At 40.9% G+C, this 16,066-nt stretch overlaps 1 protein-coding gene across 1 annotated transcript in view; it reads left to right on the top strand.

Moving 5' to 3' along the window:
- grin2aa (glutamate receptor, ionotropic, N-methyl D-aspartate 2A, a) overlaps positions 1-13,830 on the top strand; it is a 65,462-nt gene extending 51,632 nt beyond the window's left edge. Inside the window, exons 7-15 of the mRNA XM_085933801.1 lie at positions 173-344; positions 672-825; positions 1,989-2,114; positions 2,362-2,591; positions 3,784-3,944; positions 6,824-6,913; positions 7,803-7,900; positions 9,038-9,276; positions 9,847-13,830. Coding sequence (XP_085789927.1) covers positions 173-344; positions 672-825; positions 1,989-2,114; positions 2,362-2,591; positions 3,784-3,944; positions 6,824-6,913; positions 7,803-7,900; positions 9,038-9,276; positions 9,847-11,811 — 3,235 coding nt within the window. The 3' untranslated portion in view covers positions 11,812-13,830. The remainder of the gene's footprint in view (positions 1-172; positions 345-671; positions 826-1,988; positions 2,115-2,361; positions 2,592-3,783; positions 3,945-6,823; positions 6,914-7,802; positions 7,901-9,037; positions 9,277-9,846) is intronic.
- Positions 13,831-16,066: the final 2,236 nt, after the last annotated feature.

Genomic DNA, 16,066 nt, shown 5'->3' with positions numbered 1-16,066 from the left:
ATGAGAGTCCCAGGTGGCAGGCGAGTTGATGTGCAGATGGTACAAGGTTTGAGAATACACCGTGAGTTCAAAATAGAAGAAAGGATACCCGCTGTTAATATGAAAACCTAAGGTGAAAATGCTAATTATTAGGAACAATCTGTTAATGTGACGTATGTTTGTGATTCGACAGCAACACAACCGAGGCTGGAGGGACATACATCAAAAAATGCTGCAAAGGCTTCTGCATTGACATTTTGAAGAAGATAGCCAAATACGTCAAGTTCACCTATGACCTGTACCTAGTAACCAATGGCAAACACGGAAAGAAGATTAACAATGTCTGGAATGGGATGGTGGGAGAGGTAAGAGGAGAGTTTGATTGCAGCTAACAATGGATGATGAGCAAGACGAGCGCAAATCATAGTTATTGCCATATCTTTAAATAATTGCTTTAGTCTCAAGGTGACGTCCCAGAGGTCAATTTAAGACAGCTAATTATGTTCGAGTGTATATTTAACAGCAGGCAGCGCTGACTTGAAGATTAGCAGACATTTAGCGGGACTCCATGTCAAGCATCATTTTTATTTTTACCTAAAATCTTTGATTTTTTATTTTTTTTTCCATCATACGTTTTAATCTCCTTGCCTCTCTGCCTTCTTCGTTTGTCACCCCGCCCCTCCGCCCACAAGGTGGTCTATAAGAAAGCCGTCATGGCCGTCGGATCTCTGACGATCAATGAGGAGCGTTCTGAGGTCATCGATTTCTCCGTCCCATTCGTGGAAACTGGGATCAGCGTCATGGTGTCCCGTAGTAATGGAACCGTGTCCCCTTCAGCCTTTCTTGGTGAGCATCAGTTGATGATTTTTTTTCCGCTTGGTTAATCCCACCAAGAAAGGTTTCAAAATGATGTCTTGTTTGGGTTTGTGTGAAGTGTCATCATCTCGGAGGTGAGCGTTCCCTGTGATACAAAGCTGACAACACAGCCCGGTTCTGTTACCCAGAAGTCGATACTTGCTGTTCTAACAGTATCTGTGGGGATTGACCTCAACACCTACTTGTGTACTTGGGGCCTCCTGAGAGGGATTATACTGTGCTTTAACGGCAACACACTATTTTGCTGAACAATGCTTTACCTTGTCACCCCAAAATAACAATTGAGGTCAGTAAAAAACAGATGTTTTATATCACGGCAGCCAGTGTAATCATTTTAAAAATATATATATATTTTTTTAATATGTATTTTTAAATTAATATAATATAAAATTAATATATTAATTAAAAAATATATTTTTTTTAATTTATATATGTATATGTATCGTATTTATTTTTTTTGCAACCCAGTTTGAAAAAGAAAAACTTTCCCAGCTTCAGGCAGTCCACATGAGGCCACACAGCCTTTAAGGCTGGTATGAAGACACACATAGATAGGCATAGAAGTGCAAAAGCTCACGGCTCAGGCTTATTCCTGCTCACGCCAGCATGAAGTCACACACACACGCACGCACGCTTAACATGTATGTATCACGCTGCCCTGAAAGTGGCAATTAAAAGGGCTTAGCTGGAACGCCCCATGATGGCTGCTCGCCAACGCGTTCTTGCAGCCCCCTCCGCCATACGTTATAGGCTGGCTTTAATCTCTGCAGTGGTGTTGTTGGCTCAGAGGGAGGAGAGAACTGCTGACACCGAGGCTTCCTACGCCTCCTCACACTGTCAAACCAGAGATCTGCCTGCGTATACGCAGGATTACACACACACACACACACACACACACACACTCACACAGAGCTTTGGGGTTTAAAAGTGTTGCCCGCAAACGTGTCGGATGCAGCACTGTACTCAGCAGCTCATGTGCGTAATTGATTTCCACATTCCGATCATGGAAAAGGAAGAATGAGATGGAGCATGAATCCCGAGAAGTGATGTGTAATATTTTTTGAAAGTGTGACTCAGTGTGTCTTATTAATACTAAATCCCTGTCATCTTATGTCACTCTTGCCTTCTCGTAGAGCCGTTCAGTGCATCAGTATGGGTGATGATGTTTGTGATGCTCCTACTGGTGACTGCAATGGCTGTTTTCATGTTTGAATACATCAGTCCTCTCGGCTTCAACAGAAACCTGGCGCAAGGGAAAGGTAAGCGGGCAAAAATGAAAAATGAAGTGTCAGTCATGTAGACATGGTTCGAATCGTGAATTTTCATCTGTTTCATTTTATTTTACAACAACCATGTTAACTTTAAAGTACTTAAGTCTAAATTAATGCCTGCTGCTGGACGTTGCCAAGTAGTAAAATCATTTGGCCTGAATTATACCTCCGATGCTTTTACTCGCTATGCCACATTACAAACTCAGTCGATTAATCATTTGACACCGTCATCCAGACCCCCACGGGCCTTCCTTCACCATGGGCAAAGCTGTGTGGCTTCTCTGGGGTCTGGTCTTCAACAACTCCGTCCCGGTGCAAAATCCAAAAGGAACCACCAGCAAGTTCATCGTGTCCGTGTGGGCCTTCTTCGCTGTCATCTTCTTGGCTTCCTACACTGCTAACTTGGCCGCTTTCATGATTCAGGAAGAGTTTGTCGACCAAGTCACTGGGCTTTCTGACAATAAGGTAAAAGACAGATATACTGTGTGGAAATAGACATCGGTCCATTAATCGATTTGAGAAAATATTTTCAAGCAAATAAATGAGGAGCAAGCAAAAAAAAAAGGTTAAATATAGATTAAATCCAAGGTGCAGGAGATTGATGTAGAAGCTTCTGACAACGTTTAAGGTGGTGCAGGGATGGAAGTGGCAACTGGCAGGAGGGGGGAGGGGGGGCGTGAGGAATTGTCAAAGGCCGGGCCACGCGAGAGGATGCAAGACAACAGGCGGACAGATATGGGCCATGTTTTGATGGCTGAGGTAAGGAGGAAGGAAAGACATATGGGAGGCAAGTGTAAAAAAAAAAAAAAAAATGGAGACGCAATGGGAGGGTCAGACAAAATAAAGACTAAAAGGCCATTTAAGGCACATTTGCACAGCAGGATTGGACAACAAACTGTGTTTGACCTAAAAAAAAAAACACAAGCAAAATTCACTACTAAGCTCCTGGTCAGTGACCCCCCATCATGCACACAAAAAAAAGGCTTTTAGTGTTAACCACTAGGGGATGGAAGGTCACATATCTACTTAACAGAAAAGAAGCCTCATACGTTTTTTAAGACTTACAAAGGTTACACCTGAATGGATTCATGTCTCTTTTCGCTACAGTGAAAGTGTCCTTTTTTTTTTTAAGTTCTTTTGCATAGCCAAATCTTGTGCAAGTCTAGTGATGAATTATTTTTTTTCTTTTCCAGACTACATATAGAATTGGGTTTTTATGGACTAACATTATTAATTACAACAGAAGTCTAAAATTATTTTTAAATAAAAACATCCCCGGTATTGGAATGTGTTAACTGTATCATGTTGCAGACATTAAATGTTTGAAATTGGCACAGGAGATAACAGAAAGTCTCAACTTAAACAAAGACACAGACAAACTTAGCATTCATGTGGGGTGTCATTTGCTTGCGTAACAGCAAAACAGAAAGTAGAGCGAGGCCAAATGAAAAAAAATCCATTGAAGAAATGTTGTGTAAAATGAGTCGAGAAGCTGTATTCATTACAAAAGCAAAGTGCTCATGTCTCACTTTCTTAATTACCAGGGCAAAATTAGTCATGGAATAAAAAGGTTCAAATATGAGACAGCTCTTCCACTTCTTGCCTGAAACATAAACCAATTTCTTCTTTGGCTTTTTTTTCCTCATTATATTTACAGTTTCAGAACCCGTATGCCTACTCACCGCCATTCCGCTTTGGCACGGTTCCAAACGGATCTACAGAGAGGAACATCAGGAAGAACTACCCTTCCATGCACCAGTACATGGTCAAGTATCACCAAACAGGAGTTCAGGATGCTCTTGTCAGCTTAAAATCTGGGTATGGAGACACAGTGTGTGTGTTTTTGTGTGACTGCAAGGTGATTCTCGCATGTTTTGTTATGCTTCTCATTACTACCAGCAAATTAATGAACCCACACAAAAAGGCTCGGTCATTATCATATTTTTTTATTCAATAAAATTAATTTTCTTTTCTTTTTTATTTCTATATTTGTACAAAAGCCAACCCAAATGATCAAGAACATGCTCAAATGTGAATGCACAGGTTTCTCACATACAAAGCGTGTGTGTGTGTGTGTGTGTGTGTGAGTGTGTGCGTGCGTAATTGCATGTCTACCAGTGTGCTTGCTCTTACGTATGTGACAGCTCCTGTGAGACTGAGGATGAATGAGGCTCCTCACTGGGAACAGCAGGATCTATTTTTAGTGCCTGGTCTCTAAAATGAGACTGGCTGCACTTGGTGTGTGTTAAAGGGTGGGAGGGAGAGAAAGGGTTAGAACATAGCGAATCAAGGACATATTGGAAGAGTGGCGTGCTTGAATGGCCAGATGATTAGAGGGAAAGATGGTGAAGGGGAAAAGAGGAAAAATACAGCTGGAAACTCATCCTACCATTTCATGGGAAGAAGAGGAAAGTGGGGTGCTTAAAGTCAAGGCTGAAAAAAAAAAAAAAAGTGGTGTGTTCAATCCTCACGTCTGGTGATCATGTCCAAGAGTCCTTGAGCAAGATGTTTGGTTTTTTTCCCGGTAGGGCCTGACAGCCATTCATGGCCGCATCAATTTATTTTTTCTGTCTTCCTGGGTGTGTTTTCACCAAGTGTAGGCAAATTGTGAACAGTAGCAAAGTTACATGAGGTACTATCGTATTTTCCGGACTATAAGGCGCACCTGAAAACCTAAAATAGTCGATATATGGACCAAATTCCTCAATTTAAACTGGCCCGAAGCATTGTGTCATGAAATCGATCATAAGTGGCCCGCTGAAGACAATGGCTCTTTATTTTGTGATTATAAAGTAATTTGTTGCGTCTGAAGTTGAAATAAAAAAGATAAAATGGAGAATGCATTAATGGTGTGCCTCATAGTCCGGTGCGCCTTATATAAGGACAAAGTTTTAAAATGGGCCATTCATTGAAGGTGCGCCTTATAGTCCGAAAAATACGGTACTACTCAAATCAGCCCTAAATCAATCTGTGAGAATACATAAGTAGCCTCTCTCAAATATACATTTGCAAAGCTCCAAGCCAAAAAAAAAAAAAAAAGCCTTAACAAAGCAAACGTGTATATGCTGGTGTGCGAACTGGCGGGTCTGCGTCTGCACTAATTCCCTCATTGATAATTCTATTTGGCGGCATTAGCAGATGAGCAATGCTGCAGCATTCAGCTGTTTGAGGCTCGATGGCTGGATTAGCGCTGATCACACATAATGCTGACAGGCTTTACACGCGCAATCTGCTACAGCCGTCGGAAGTAAAACTACACGCAGGGGGAGTTTCAAATCATTTGATCGTATACTTTGAAATATAAATCGCTTAATATTTAGGAAAGTTAGGATTCTTTCAGGGGGAATACATTTTGCTGCTTGATACATTATTATGCGTGTCTACACTTATTTTGCTAACCCAACCTGGACATCATAATAGCAGCCTAGATGGTCTTTTTTTTTTTCTTTCTCTCAGCTCCTGGCCTGAAACAATGGAGCACAGTTCCATGCAATTACAGTGTGAAGAAGGTTCATCCTCACATGGCCCTGTGGCCAAATATGTTTACAGAGCTTCTCTTTTTACAGTAATCCTGAACTGATGTGGTTATATCAGCTACACCGTAGAAGGATGTTCCATGGCTGTGGATCAACACAGGATCTTCATATTCATTCATCCTAAAGCTGAAATAACAAGCATTTTTTTATGTCGTTCTGTTCCTAATTGCCCAAATTTATTCCATTAATGTTGCATGCCTGAATGTACTCATTTCCTACAACTCAAATTATTTCCAGCACGCTTCACACTTCCGCACATCGAGTGCTCACCAAGGCTCTGTCCTCGGCCTCATCAACTATCTCCTCTGTCATCCAGGTCCACTGCTATAATGAAAATCCACTTTACGTGTAATTTTTAGCTGTACGTTTTGAATATTATTTCTTATTTAGTTCTCTATATGCTGTCCCTAGGGGGTTCTGAGAGGCTCTGTTAGCATGAATAATAATTATTATTATAATATTCATAAATATATATAATATATATTATATAAAATATAAGAATTATTATTTATTTTTGTGGGTCTCAAAATAATAATAATAATAATAATAATGGGTCTCAATAATAATTATCATCATTATTATTATTATTATTATTTATATTGATATTATTATTATTATTATTATGAAACCCACGAAAAATTTACTTGTATAAACTAAACAGTATTCTTTTTTTTTTTATAGTCAAACACAATCTCGCATTTACTTTCCCATCCTAGACTGCAGACTCACAATCTTGGTGTGGATAGAGCCACCGGTGGCTTAAGCTAATTACAAAGCTTAACTATATGCCTGTGAGCTTTTGTTAAAGGGCTGATCTGACAATCCGTAAATGCCAGGCGGTCGCCACACTATTAGCAGGTCTGTTTGTGCGTGATGGTATGAGTTACACTGAAAATGTCAAGGCTGAGGATGTGTGTGCATTTATGTGTGAGCGAGAGGTCAAAGGCAAAGAGAGAAAAAAAGATGTGTGAATGTTTATCGAAAGTTTTTTTGCCCATGTGCCTCCAAGGCCCTATTATCAGAGAAGTGAATTGATCCGCACGCCAACAGAACATTCTGGAGGGTGTCTCTCTCTCACTCTTTCTCTCTCTAAAAACAATTTGACTCCTTCACATGTTGTCTTTATGCCCTCCCTTTTTTTCTGATGCTCCTTCCTTGCAGTAAACTGGATGCCTTCATCTATGATGCCGCAGTGTTGAACTACATGGCTGGCAGAGATGAGGGATGTAAGCTGGTGACCATTGGCAGCGGGTAACTGAAACTTTATTTATGTTTTGTTTCACTGAGCCCGACTTTATTGACAGTAAAACTCAATTATATTTTGTTTCTCAATTGTAATTACATGCTAGGATAATTTTATATTTTTCCTCATTCAATATTACGTTCTTGCTTGAGCTTCGCTTTTATGCATCCCAACAGTTGTTTTTTTAATCATCTTAATAAAGATATAATCTCTTCTTTATGAGGCAAAACAAAAATTAACATCTGTATTTAATGTGTCGTAAAATAATGGAGAAGAAGAGAGCTTTTAAATTTCACTGACATGTACCAGGATGCGAATTCTCCAGCCTCGGAGCAGTATTTGTATTTATTTTTTTCCCTCTCTTTGGTAGTTCACAGAGGAATTATGTGACCTGCCTTTTACTTCTCTTTCAATGCAATGACACAGCACCACTGGTGTCAGACGAATTGCAAGTTAGCTGAGCAGCCGCTTCATTGTCAACATATCTGACACGGAGGGATTTAACGCTTTGATAAACTACAATTATCCTTGGCTCTGACAGGAAGTAAACACCATGTTGGATGTTCACTCTAAAGCAGCAATATGGAGTAAATAACAAGATCATTCTGGAAGCTTGTAAAAAAAAAAGATTGCTGCCATTCCGATCTATAATCATAGTCGAGTAGGCCTGACACCTCTTAACAAATGTACATTTACTGTTGTTGATTTGTACAACTGTAGGGGGAGCTCTGGAGCAAAACAGTACAGTATGTAATTTGATTTCCCGTGCATGTTGATGTCATCACAATTCACTTGTATCGATTGAAAGCATCTGGTCTAAGTCAAGTTCAACATGACTATTAAAAAAAAAATGGTATTTGTGTTTGTGTGCGTTCGTTTGGACCTTGCTGCATTCAGGTACATCTTTGCCACCACTGGATATGGTATCGCTCTCCAAAAAGGCTCTTACTGGAAACGCCAGGTGGATTTGGCTATTCTGGCCATCATTGGAGATGGTGAGAAACATTCACTAGCCCCATTTTCACACTCAACCCAACGCTATGGGGGGATTCTTGCTCCTGTTTCTTGCCAGCAATGTAATTCCTTGACACACACATTTAAAATTCTTGTCTGCTGACAACACAAAGGAGAAGCGGTGAAGTATAAATAGTCGTTTGATGTTATTCTGGACACAGAAGGCTGCTTTTAAGAGTGTGCAATGTTTCCAATGCAGTATTGCTTTCTCTGCACTATTAAGTCTGTGTTATGTAATTTAACTGAATCTCTCTTCTTTTTTTAAAAAAATATATAAGATATATATTTTTATATGTATTATTATATTATATATTGTATTATTATATGAAAAAATATATATATATAAAACCTTGGCCTTAAGACAGCATCAACAATGCTCCCGTACACATCATTCGAGTAAAGCATTTAATTTGCATTCGTACTTTAGCTGATGGTAATTAAATATGGAACGGTAAAGGTTGAAGGTACTAATCTCGGGATTACAATCGAAATTATGATGCAAGCAATGGTTGCATCTTCTACCTTATGTGCTTATGTTTAACTTGACTCTTAAGACGGTCAACAATTCATCACACGCTACAGAGTGAAGAACTGAATGGCGATAAATTCTGAGCAGCTTCCTCGGCTCCTCTACACACACACAAAAAAAAAGCTCCAAGGCAAGCAATAAGTGAATGCCCTAAACCTTTTATCATAATGTGAGCATGAAAGCACTTTCTTTGATTAAATGATATCTTGAGTTTGTTCTTTTTTTTTCTAGGCTTAAAAACTTTATCAAACATTTAAGTGGTCTACCGCTGAGCACCATGTTGCAGCTTTCGTTTTACAGCTTGCATTTATTTAATTATTGCCGCACTCCAGAGAGAGAATTAAGGTCTTTGTGAAACAAGCTTGAGAAGTTTCAAGTCGGGAACAGGGGAAACAAAATAATGGAGAGCGGCCATTGACAAGTGTCAAATACTATTCATCTTTGGTTTTTGTCAGATTTCTCCTTTTGTTGGACCTTTCAAATTAAGTGTTTGCTGAGAACTTCATGAAAGACCATCAAGGACCCCTGAGCACCTCGGAGCCGAAGCATTTCAAAAATCAATTGATTCTTTTTTTTTTTTGGTTCTCAGGTGAAATGGAAGAATTGGAGGCTCAGTGGTTAACGGGCATTTGCCACAACGAGAAGAATGAGGTGATGTCAAGCCAGCTGGATGTGGACAACATGGCGGGGGTCTTCTACATGCTAGCCACTGCCATGGGACTGTCCCTCATCACCTTTGTCTCTGAGCATCTCTTCTATTGGAGGCTCAGATACTGCTTCACCGGGGTCTGCACTGGCAGACCGGGTCTTCTCTTCAGCATTAGTCGGGTAAGAGAATTCTGAGGCGGGAGGTTGAGGTTATCACCCTCAGTTGCTCAGCTTTCAATACAAAATGTCTTACTTGCCAAGGTTCTGAAGCATTAAATCGTTTTGTATACATATTTGCGAGGAAATAAACGTTTCATGCCCCGGTGGGCCGGAGACTCGATTAATATTTAAGCTATGACCCCAATGAAACAGCATTATTATTTTTTTGTTTTCAGTATTTAAGATTGATTTTCCTCCAAACGCTGGAAAAAATAAATCTGTGGAGAAAGATGAATGTTCTTTGTGTAAAAGTCAGTAGTAGTTCAATACAAAGTGACTTGCTGAGTCACTGCCAACTGTATGAACTGTACACAGCAGGTTTGGCTTGAAACAAAATAATGATGTTTCTTCTCATCTCTCCTCATTTTGCCTGAATCCTTGTTTTTTTTTTTTATGTTCAATTTGTGCTTTTTTCATTTCATGTTATCTTTTGATATCTTCACCTCTGTGTCTTCTGTTATTGTGTTTTTATGACTCATCGTTTTAACAATATCCGTGCCACGTATTCATCAATCTGTTGCCACCATGCAGGGCATCTGGAGTTGCATCCACGGAGTTCACATCGACATGAAGAAAAAAACCGATCTGGACTTTAGCCCGCAAGACAAGATGCTGAAGCTGATTAAGTCAGCCAAGCACATGACCAACATGTCAAACCTGGCCGGCTCTCACATGAACTCACCCAAACGTGAGTTCATGCACTCGGCCGGCCCAATGATCATGGACATGATGGCGGAGAAGGGCAACTTCATTTACGCTGACAACCGAAGCTATAATCCCAAAGACGTGATGTACGGTGACACGGGGGACTTGCAGTCGTATCTTGCTACCCGCCACAAAGACCACCTGAACAATTACATCTTCCAGGGAGGCCAGCATCCTCTCACTTTGAATGATGCCAATCCCAACTCGGTGGAAGTGGCGGTTAGCGCGGACACGGTCCAGACCAACGCCAAACCGCCTCGGACCCTGTGGAAAAAATCGGTCGACACGCTCCGCTCTGTGCCGCCGGGAACTTCGCCCATGCCCGACATGCTAATGCCGGACCCTCGAATGTCAATGAAGACTCAACGTTACCTACCCGAGGATGCGGCCCACTCTGACATTTCTGACTGCTCCAGCAGAGCAGCTTCCTACAAGGACCCAGAAAACAACAAGCACCTGAAACCCAAGGACAATTTAAAAAAAAGACCCGTGACTTCCAAATACCCAAGAGACTGTAGTGAGGTGGAGCTCTCTTACCTAAAAACGAAGCAGGTCACTGGCGGAACCAACCAACTTGTCAGAGGTGCCGGAGAGAAAATCTACACGATCGACTCCGACCGAGAAATGAGCTTGCACTCGGACCCCGTCCACTACCGGGAGAGTCGGGGCCTAGCCGCCGACGAATTGGAATACCCTGAAATATACTCTGACCACAGTGATAATTATCGAAAATGTGATCAACCCATCATCCGTCTAAACTCCTCACCGCTGCACCACACGGATTCCGACCTTCTGCCAGACCCGACGTACGGCAAACACTACAGCATGAAAGAGAAAAACCTTTCCCCACACGAATCAATGGATCGCTACAAACAGACACACTGCCGTTCCTGTTTGTCAAAGGTTACGACTGCCGGCTACCCTCCAGGAGGGACTTTCACCCCTACGGGATCCGCCTCGGCTTCTTCTACCCGTTCCCCGTATAATCGATGCGAAGCGTGTCTCCACACGGCCAACCTGTACGACATTAGTGAGGACCAGCTTCTCGCCGATACCTTGGTTAGCCCCACCATGCAGCAGCAGCAGCAACAGCAGCAGCAACCCGATGAAATGTTTGGTCTATACTGGCCGCAAACGGACGGACCGCATGTCCAGAAGAGAAACCGCTTGAGGCTTAATCGTCAGCACTCCTTTGACAACATATTGCTAGAAAAGCCCAAGGATTCAGATCAGGGCCGACCAGCGCGCAGCGTCAGCCTCAAGGAGAAAGATCGCTTTCTGGACTCTACGGCTGACTCGCACTACGCCAACCTCTTCAGCATGCGTCCCTACTCCGGCAGACTGTTTGGCAGCGGATCCCAATCGATGATGTTTAATCACAACCTGGAGGAGAGCAAAAGGAGCAAGTCCCTGTACCCGGCCCATGGCTCGGAAAACCCTTTCCTCGGCCACTCGCTGAGGGACGACACCAGCAGCAGACTGATCCACGGGCGTAGCTCCTCCGATATTTACAAACAGCTGGCCGTGGCTTCGCCGGCAGCGATTCTTGGAGCAGCTCCCATCAAAACATGCAACGACGCGAACAATCTCCGTTCTTCCGTTAAATCCACCACCTCATATTGCTCACGGGATGGGCGGATAGCTAACGACATGTATAAAAAGGAGCATGTCATGCCTTACGCTGCCAATAAGACTTGTGCGTACCCAGCCTCACGCGGCGTCCTTAACTCAGCTCAGCTCAGCAATAGACGAGTGTATAAAAAAATCCCCAGTCTGGAGTCAGATGTTTAGTCACAAATCAGATATGTTCTCATCCCTGAAATTTGTATTATAATTTGTTCAACACCGAGGGATGTCATAGCCACACGTTTGTTTTCTCCACATTCTATTCCGAACGAACCTTCAGCCGTTTGGGTGTAAATGTACAGCTTCTGTCTTTGCAGGTTAATATCATCATTTATTTTCTACCATGTACTGATCACTTGAGTACTTCGAAGCGAGTACTTTGCCATAATGTGTTGTGCCATACCTGGTAGGAGAAAAAAAATCGGGCTCCATCACTTTAGGTGGTTTCAGAATAGAAAAGATTTGTCGTGATTGTATGAATGGAGAAACATCAGAAGATCCTCCCGATCCATATTCCTCCAACTTGCTGTTGTAGGGATTCTTTACAGGGAGACTATATTTGGCACGTTAGACGTGTCGACCTGAATTAGGGCCATCTCAGGAGGGCAGGATGCCACAATAAGCCAGTCTAACAGTCTGCTGCTTATTAAACTGACAAATGTGGCTATTGTGATGCCTGGCAGAGCACAACGTGGGTGAGATCAAATGGACATGAGAGGATTGACGACCATTTTCAAGCTGAAGCTGTGGCGGGAGTAGTGTAGGTGCTACCGATGAATAATGTTTACAGACTGATTAAAAAAAAATGACAACATGGTAGACAAGCAGAAGACTGAAGCAAAGTGCTATATTTTTTTTATTCTATTCAAATAGTTTTAGAGATTCTGCCACTGGAATTCACCTGTAGGCTTTGAGTGTTTGCTTAATTGTTAGCACAGTAATGGTTAGTTTTCAATTGTTTTTAAAAAGCAGTGCTTTCTGAAAAGCGGTAGATTTCTTTTGCATGGGATTTTTTTTTTTTTTTTGTAGGTGAGAAAAACACACATTCTGCAAAATATATTTTTGTTGTTTATACGACAAAGGGGCTCCCTTTCCCGTCATATTTGGTGGATGGACGTTTGTACAATCGAACCTTTGACCTTAGTATATCAGTGTCATGTTTAGAGGCTTCTGCTACTGCTGCAATAGAGAAAGAATGGTAAACAAGAACAAAGAAGAAAAAAATGATGAAATCAATTGGAATTGTTGGTTGGATGAAGATGTTTTATTGTTCTATGACCTCCTTGCAGATGACTTACAGGGTACTAGTTCTTTTTGAAAAACAGGTGACTCGATCAAACCTCCCCCTTCCTTAATTCTTTACCTTCATTCAACAATGTAGAAGCTGGTCATCAATTGATTTTCATAAACAGTCAAGCAGGGTTATGTCTTTATTTTTCCCCGTCATGAATTAGGATGGATGGATGATGTGAGCCAGGCAAGATGGTATGGTGCAAGTCATGTGTCATTTTGACCCATTGTACAATTGACTGCCCATTTTTGTACTGTTCAACAAGTACAGTTGGAAAAAAAAAAAACATTTTTATCTGACATTGATTTGCTTGATTGGCTTCACACAGAGAAATTGTACCAAATGAAATATACCTCAGGATGATGAGCATTTTGAGGGAGCGTCAAAGTGGCTATTTTGTCCAAAACGAACCCAAAATGTTCGTAGTGGCTCCTTTTGACGTGTCAAGGTCTTCCAGTTGAGGAGGGAAAACGGGATTGGGTTCATGGAGTAGGACGCGGCTTTGCTGTTTCACCTCGGGGCCAAAATGTGCACTATAAAAAAAAAAAAAGAAAGATGTTACTTAAATGTCCAAAAAATGAGCCACCCTTTTGTGAAAATGCATTTTTTTGTTGTTGATTTTTCTTTTTTTTATGATGGTATTTGACTGGAATTCAGTTGAAACTCAATGACCACATCATATCACCCTTTCTTACTCTTGTAATACTACCTTCTATTGCTTCAGCGTAACCCAATGACTGCTGATTATTTTTTTCTTATATGCATATTTATTATTAACATATATATCTCCACATGCTGCTTGTATGAGCTGATGAGTGAACAATGTTCAAATGTAAAAAATGCTATTTTTATATATATATATATATATATATATATATATATATATATATATATATAATGAACCCTTGCATTTTTGCATTTTATGATGGACTCATGGCGATATTTTTCATTCTTTCTACTTTTGCAGAACTGTCATGTAAACTGATGCCGTTTTATGTTGGAAGGCACCCAAACACACCCTCGTGATGACAACCCTGCTCTTTTTAATGGCAAAAAAAATGTATTTTAATTACATTTAATGATAAATAATGAGGTGATGGCATGCAACCCCAGATGTAATAATGTTTTCTGTTTAGTTTCATTTTGTCATGATTGTTATGATCACTAATGCTTTGTAACCAGGCGTGCGTATATACATATTTGAGAGAGATTGAGGGGGAATTCTTATCTATGTTAATGAAGACGCTGCTGCTCTTTTGGGGGAGGAGGTGTATTCCGACTCACTCATTGGTGTGAGGGGTCATTATCAGGCCCCGTTTTGCCCAATGGGATTACAGGTCAGAGGTCAGGTCTTAATTTGGCATGGTGGGACATCTTTGCTCTTCCTCCATGGCAGGTGAGAATTGAAAATGTATCACCAGCTCTCCTTCTCTCTTCCCACTCCTTCATGTATAGTCAGGACTTCAACTGTGAAGAAGACAAAAGGAAAAAAAAAAAAAAAAAAAAGCAACCCTTGACCTTTGAGTCCGCTCACCCTCCAAAGATACGAGACCTCTTTCTTTATGGTTTGCTGTAAGAAAAGCTTTTTTTAAAAATTGTTCATTTGGGTAAACTCAAAAAGACTTTTAAGGAACTATTTTGAATATACTTAGAAAATGACACCTGTAAACATCACTTGTAAATTCATACTGGAATACATTATCATGGAGAATTATAAATGATAAAGAGTAAAAACAATATTTTTTGTGTGAATTTCACAGGAGCTCTTCTGTGCACTGTCTCTCTTTATCTCTCTCTTTCTCTCTCTCTTGCTATCTCTCTCTTTATGTAGAGCGACTAGAATAAAACGTCACCATTCACAAGATCCGCTGTCCTGTCAGAATTCTAAATACACGTGCCAACCGGCTTTTATTTGTATCTGGGTTTTTTTTGTTTTTTTTTTACTGCTTTAATAATTCACATTTCATCCATTTTTGGCATCCTTGCTTATATTAGAAAAATGTCAAATATATGCAACCGCTTCCAAAATAGTTTGAAATGTGGCAAATTTAAATAATCAAAATATTGGATACATCAAAAAGCTTTGAGAAATGTATGAAACAAGAAAAGCTCAGCAGATGCTTCAGAGAAATGTAATCGATTGATTGAAGCCTAATCAATTTAATCGACACCAACATTAATAATCGATTTTAGAGGGATTTTTTTTTTTATTCGACATTCCAAGCATCCCTGGGTTTTGTTGGGTTTTCGACCGACGGATTGTAAGATTGACATGTAGATGCAGTCGCTTTACCGGATTGTCGAGCCGAGTCCGAAAGCAAAGCTTTCAATTTCCCGCTTGCTTTACGTTTCCACTCCGACAAATTTTGGGTAATAACCAAAAAGGACAAGATCGTGGATCCCAGAGACTGAAATGAGCTTATTCCTCTGGGCTCACCCTTTGGAGATAAGGTGAGGAGTTCAGTCATCCGGGGAAGGGACTGGAGTTGACTTGCTGATCCTCCACATTGAGCGTCGTCTGCTTCTGTGCTTTGAGCATCTTCTTATCGTCTTACCTTACCTTGCCTCCAGGGAAAAATGTGAGGAGACCTTGAGGCACAACTAGGACATGCTGTAGGGATGCTGCTGGCTTGGAAACATCTCGACGTACCTTTGTGGGAATTAGAAGAATAGGGCTGCCGAGGTCATGGTTGCTTTTGTGACCTGAACCCAAATAAGATGCAAAAAAAAAAAAAATGACAAGAGTTGTGAACGTGTTCCATTCCACCGTGGCCTTGTTCCAACCTTTTCTTCCACATGTGGGTCCTTATTGTATGCGTTATTTTTTTATGCGTGTCAGTTTAACTGAGCATCATGTTGCCATTTGAGCTAAAGCTACATTTACCATCTGCCTCATTTGTTCCTTTCCTTTCCATGGGACTTGGATGCCTATCTCCCGCTCCATAAAATTGTTAAATCCATCTGCTCTTGCTCACCCAGGAAGCATTTTGCTCTTTAACAAACACAATTGCACTGTAATAATCCATATTGACTTTCCAATCATTGATTCCTTCCACTTCAACTCTGAGTCCAACCGCATCTCATGAAATGTCAAAATAATAAAACATCAATGATTTCTACTCGCATTAC

The sequence above is a fragment of the Syngnathus leptorhynchus genome, chromosome 16 (genome assembly GCF_054491065.1).
Source record: "Syngnathus leptorhynchus isolate UIUO chromosome 16, UIUO_Slep, whole genome shotgun sequence".
NCBI classification, from domain to species: Eukaryota; Metazoa; Chordata; class Actinopteri; order Syngnathiformes; family Syngnathidae; genus Syngnathus; species Syngnathus leptorhynchus.
The sequence above is the reverse complement of the archived record's forward strand: the minus strand, read 5'-3'. Positions and strand labels throughout refer to the sequence as shown.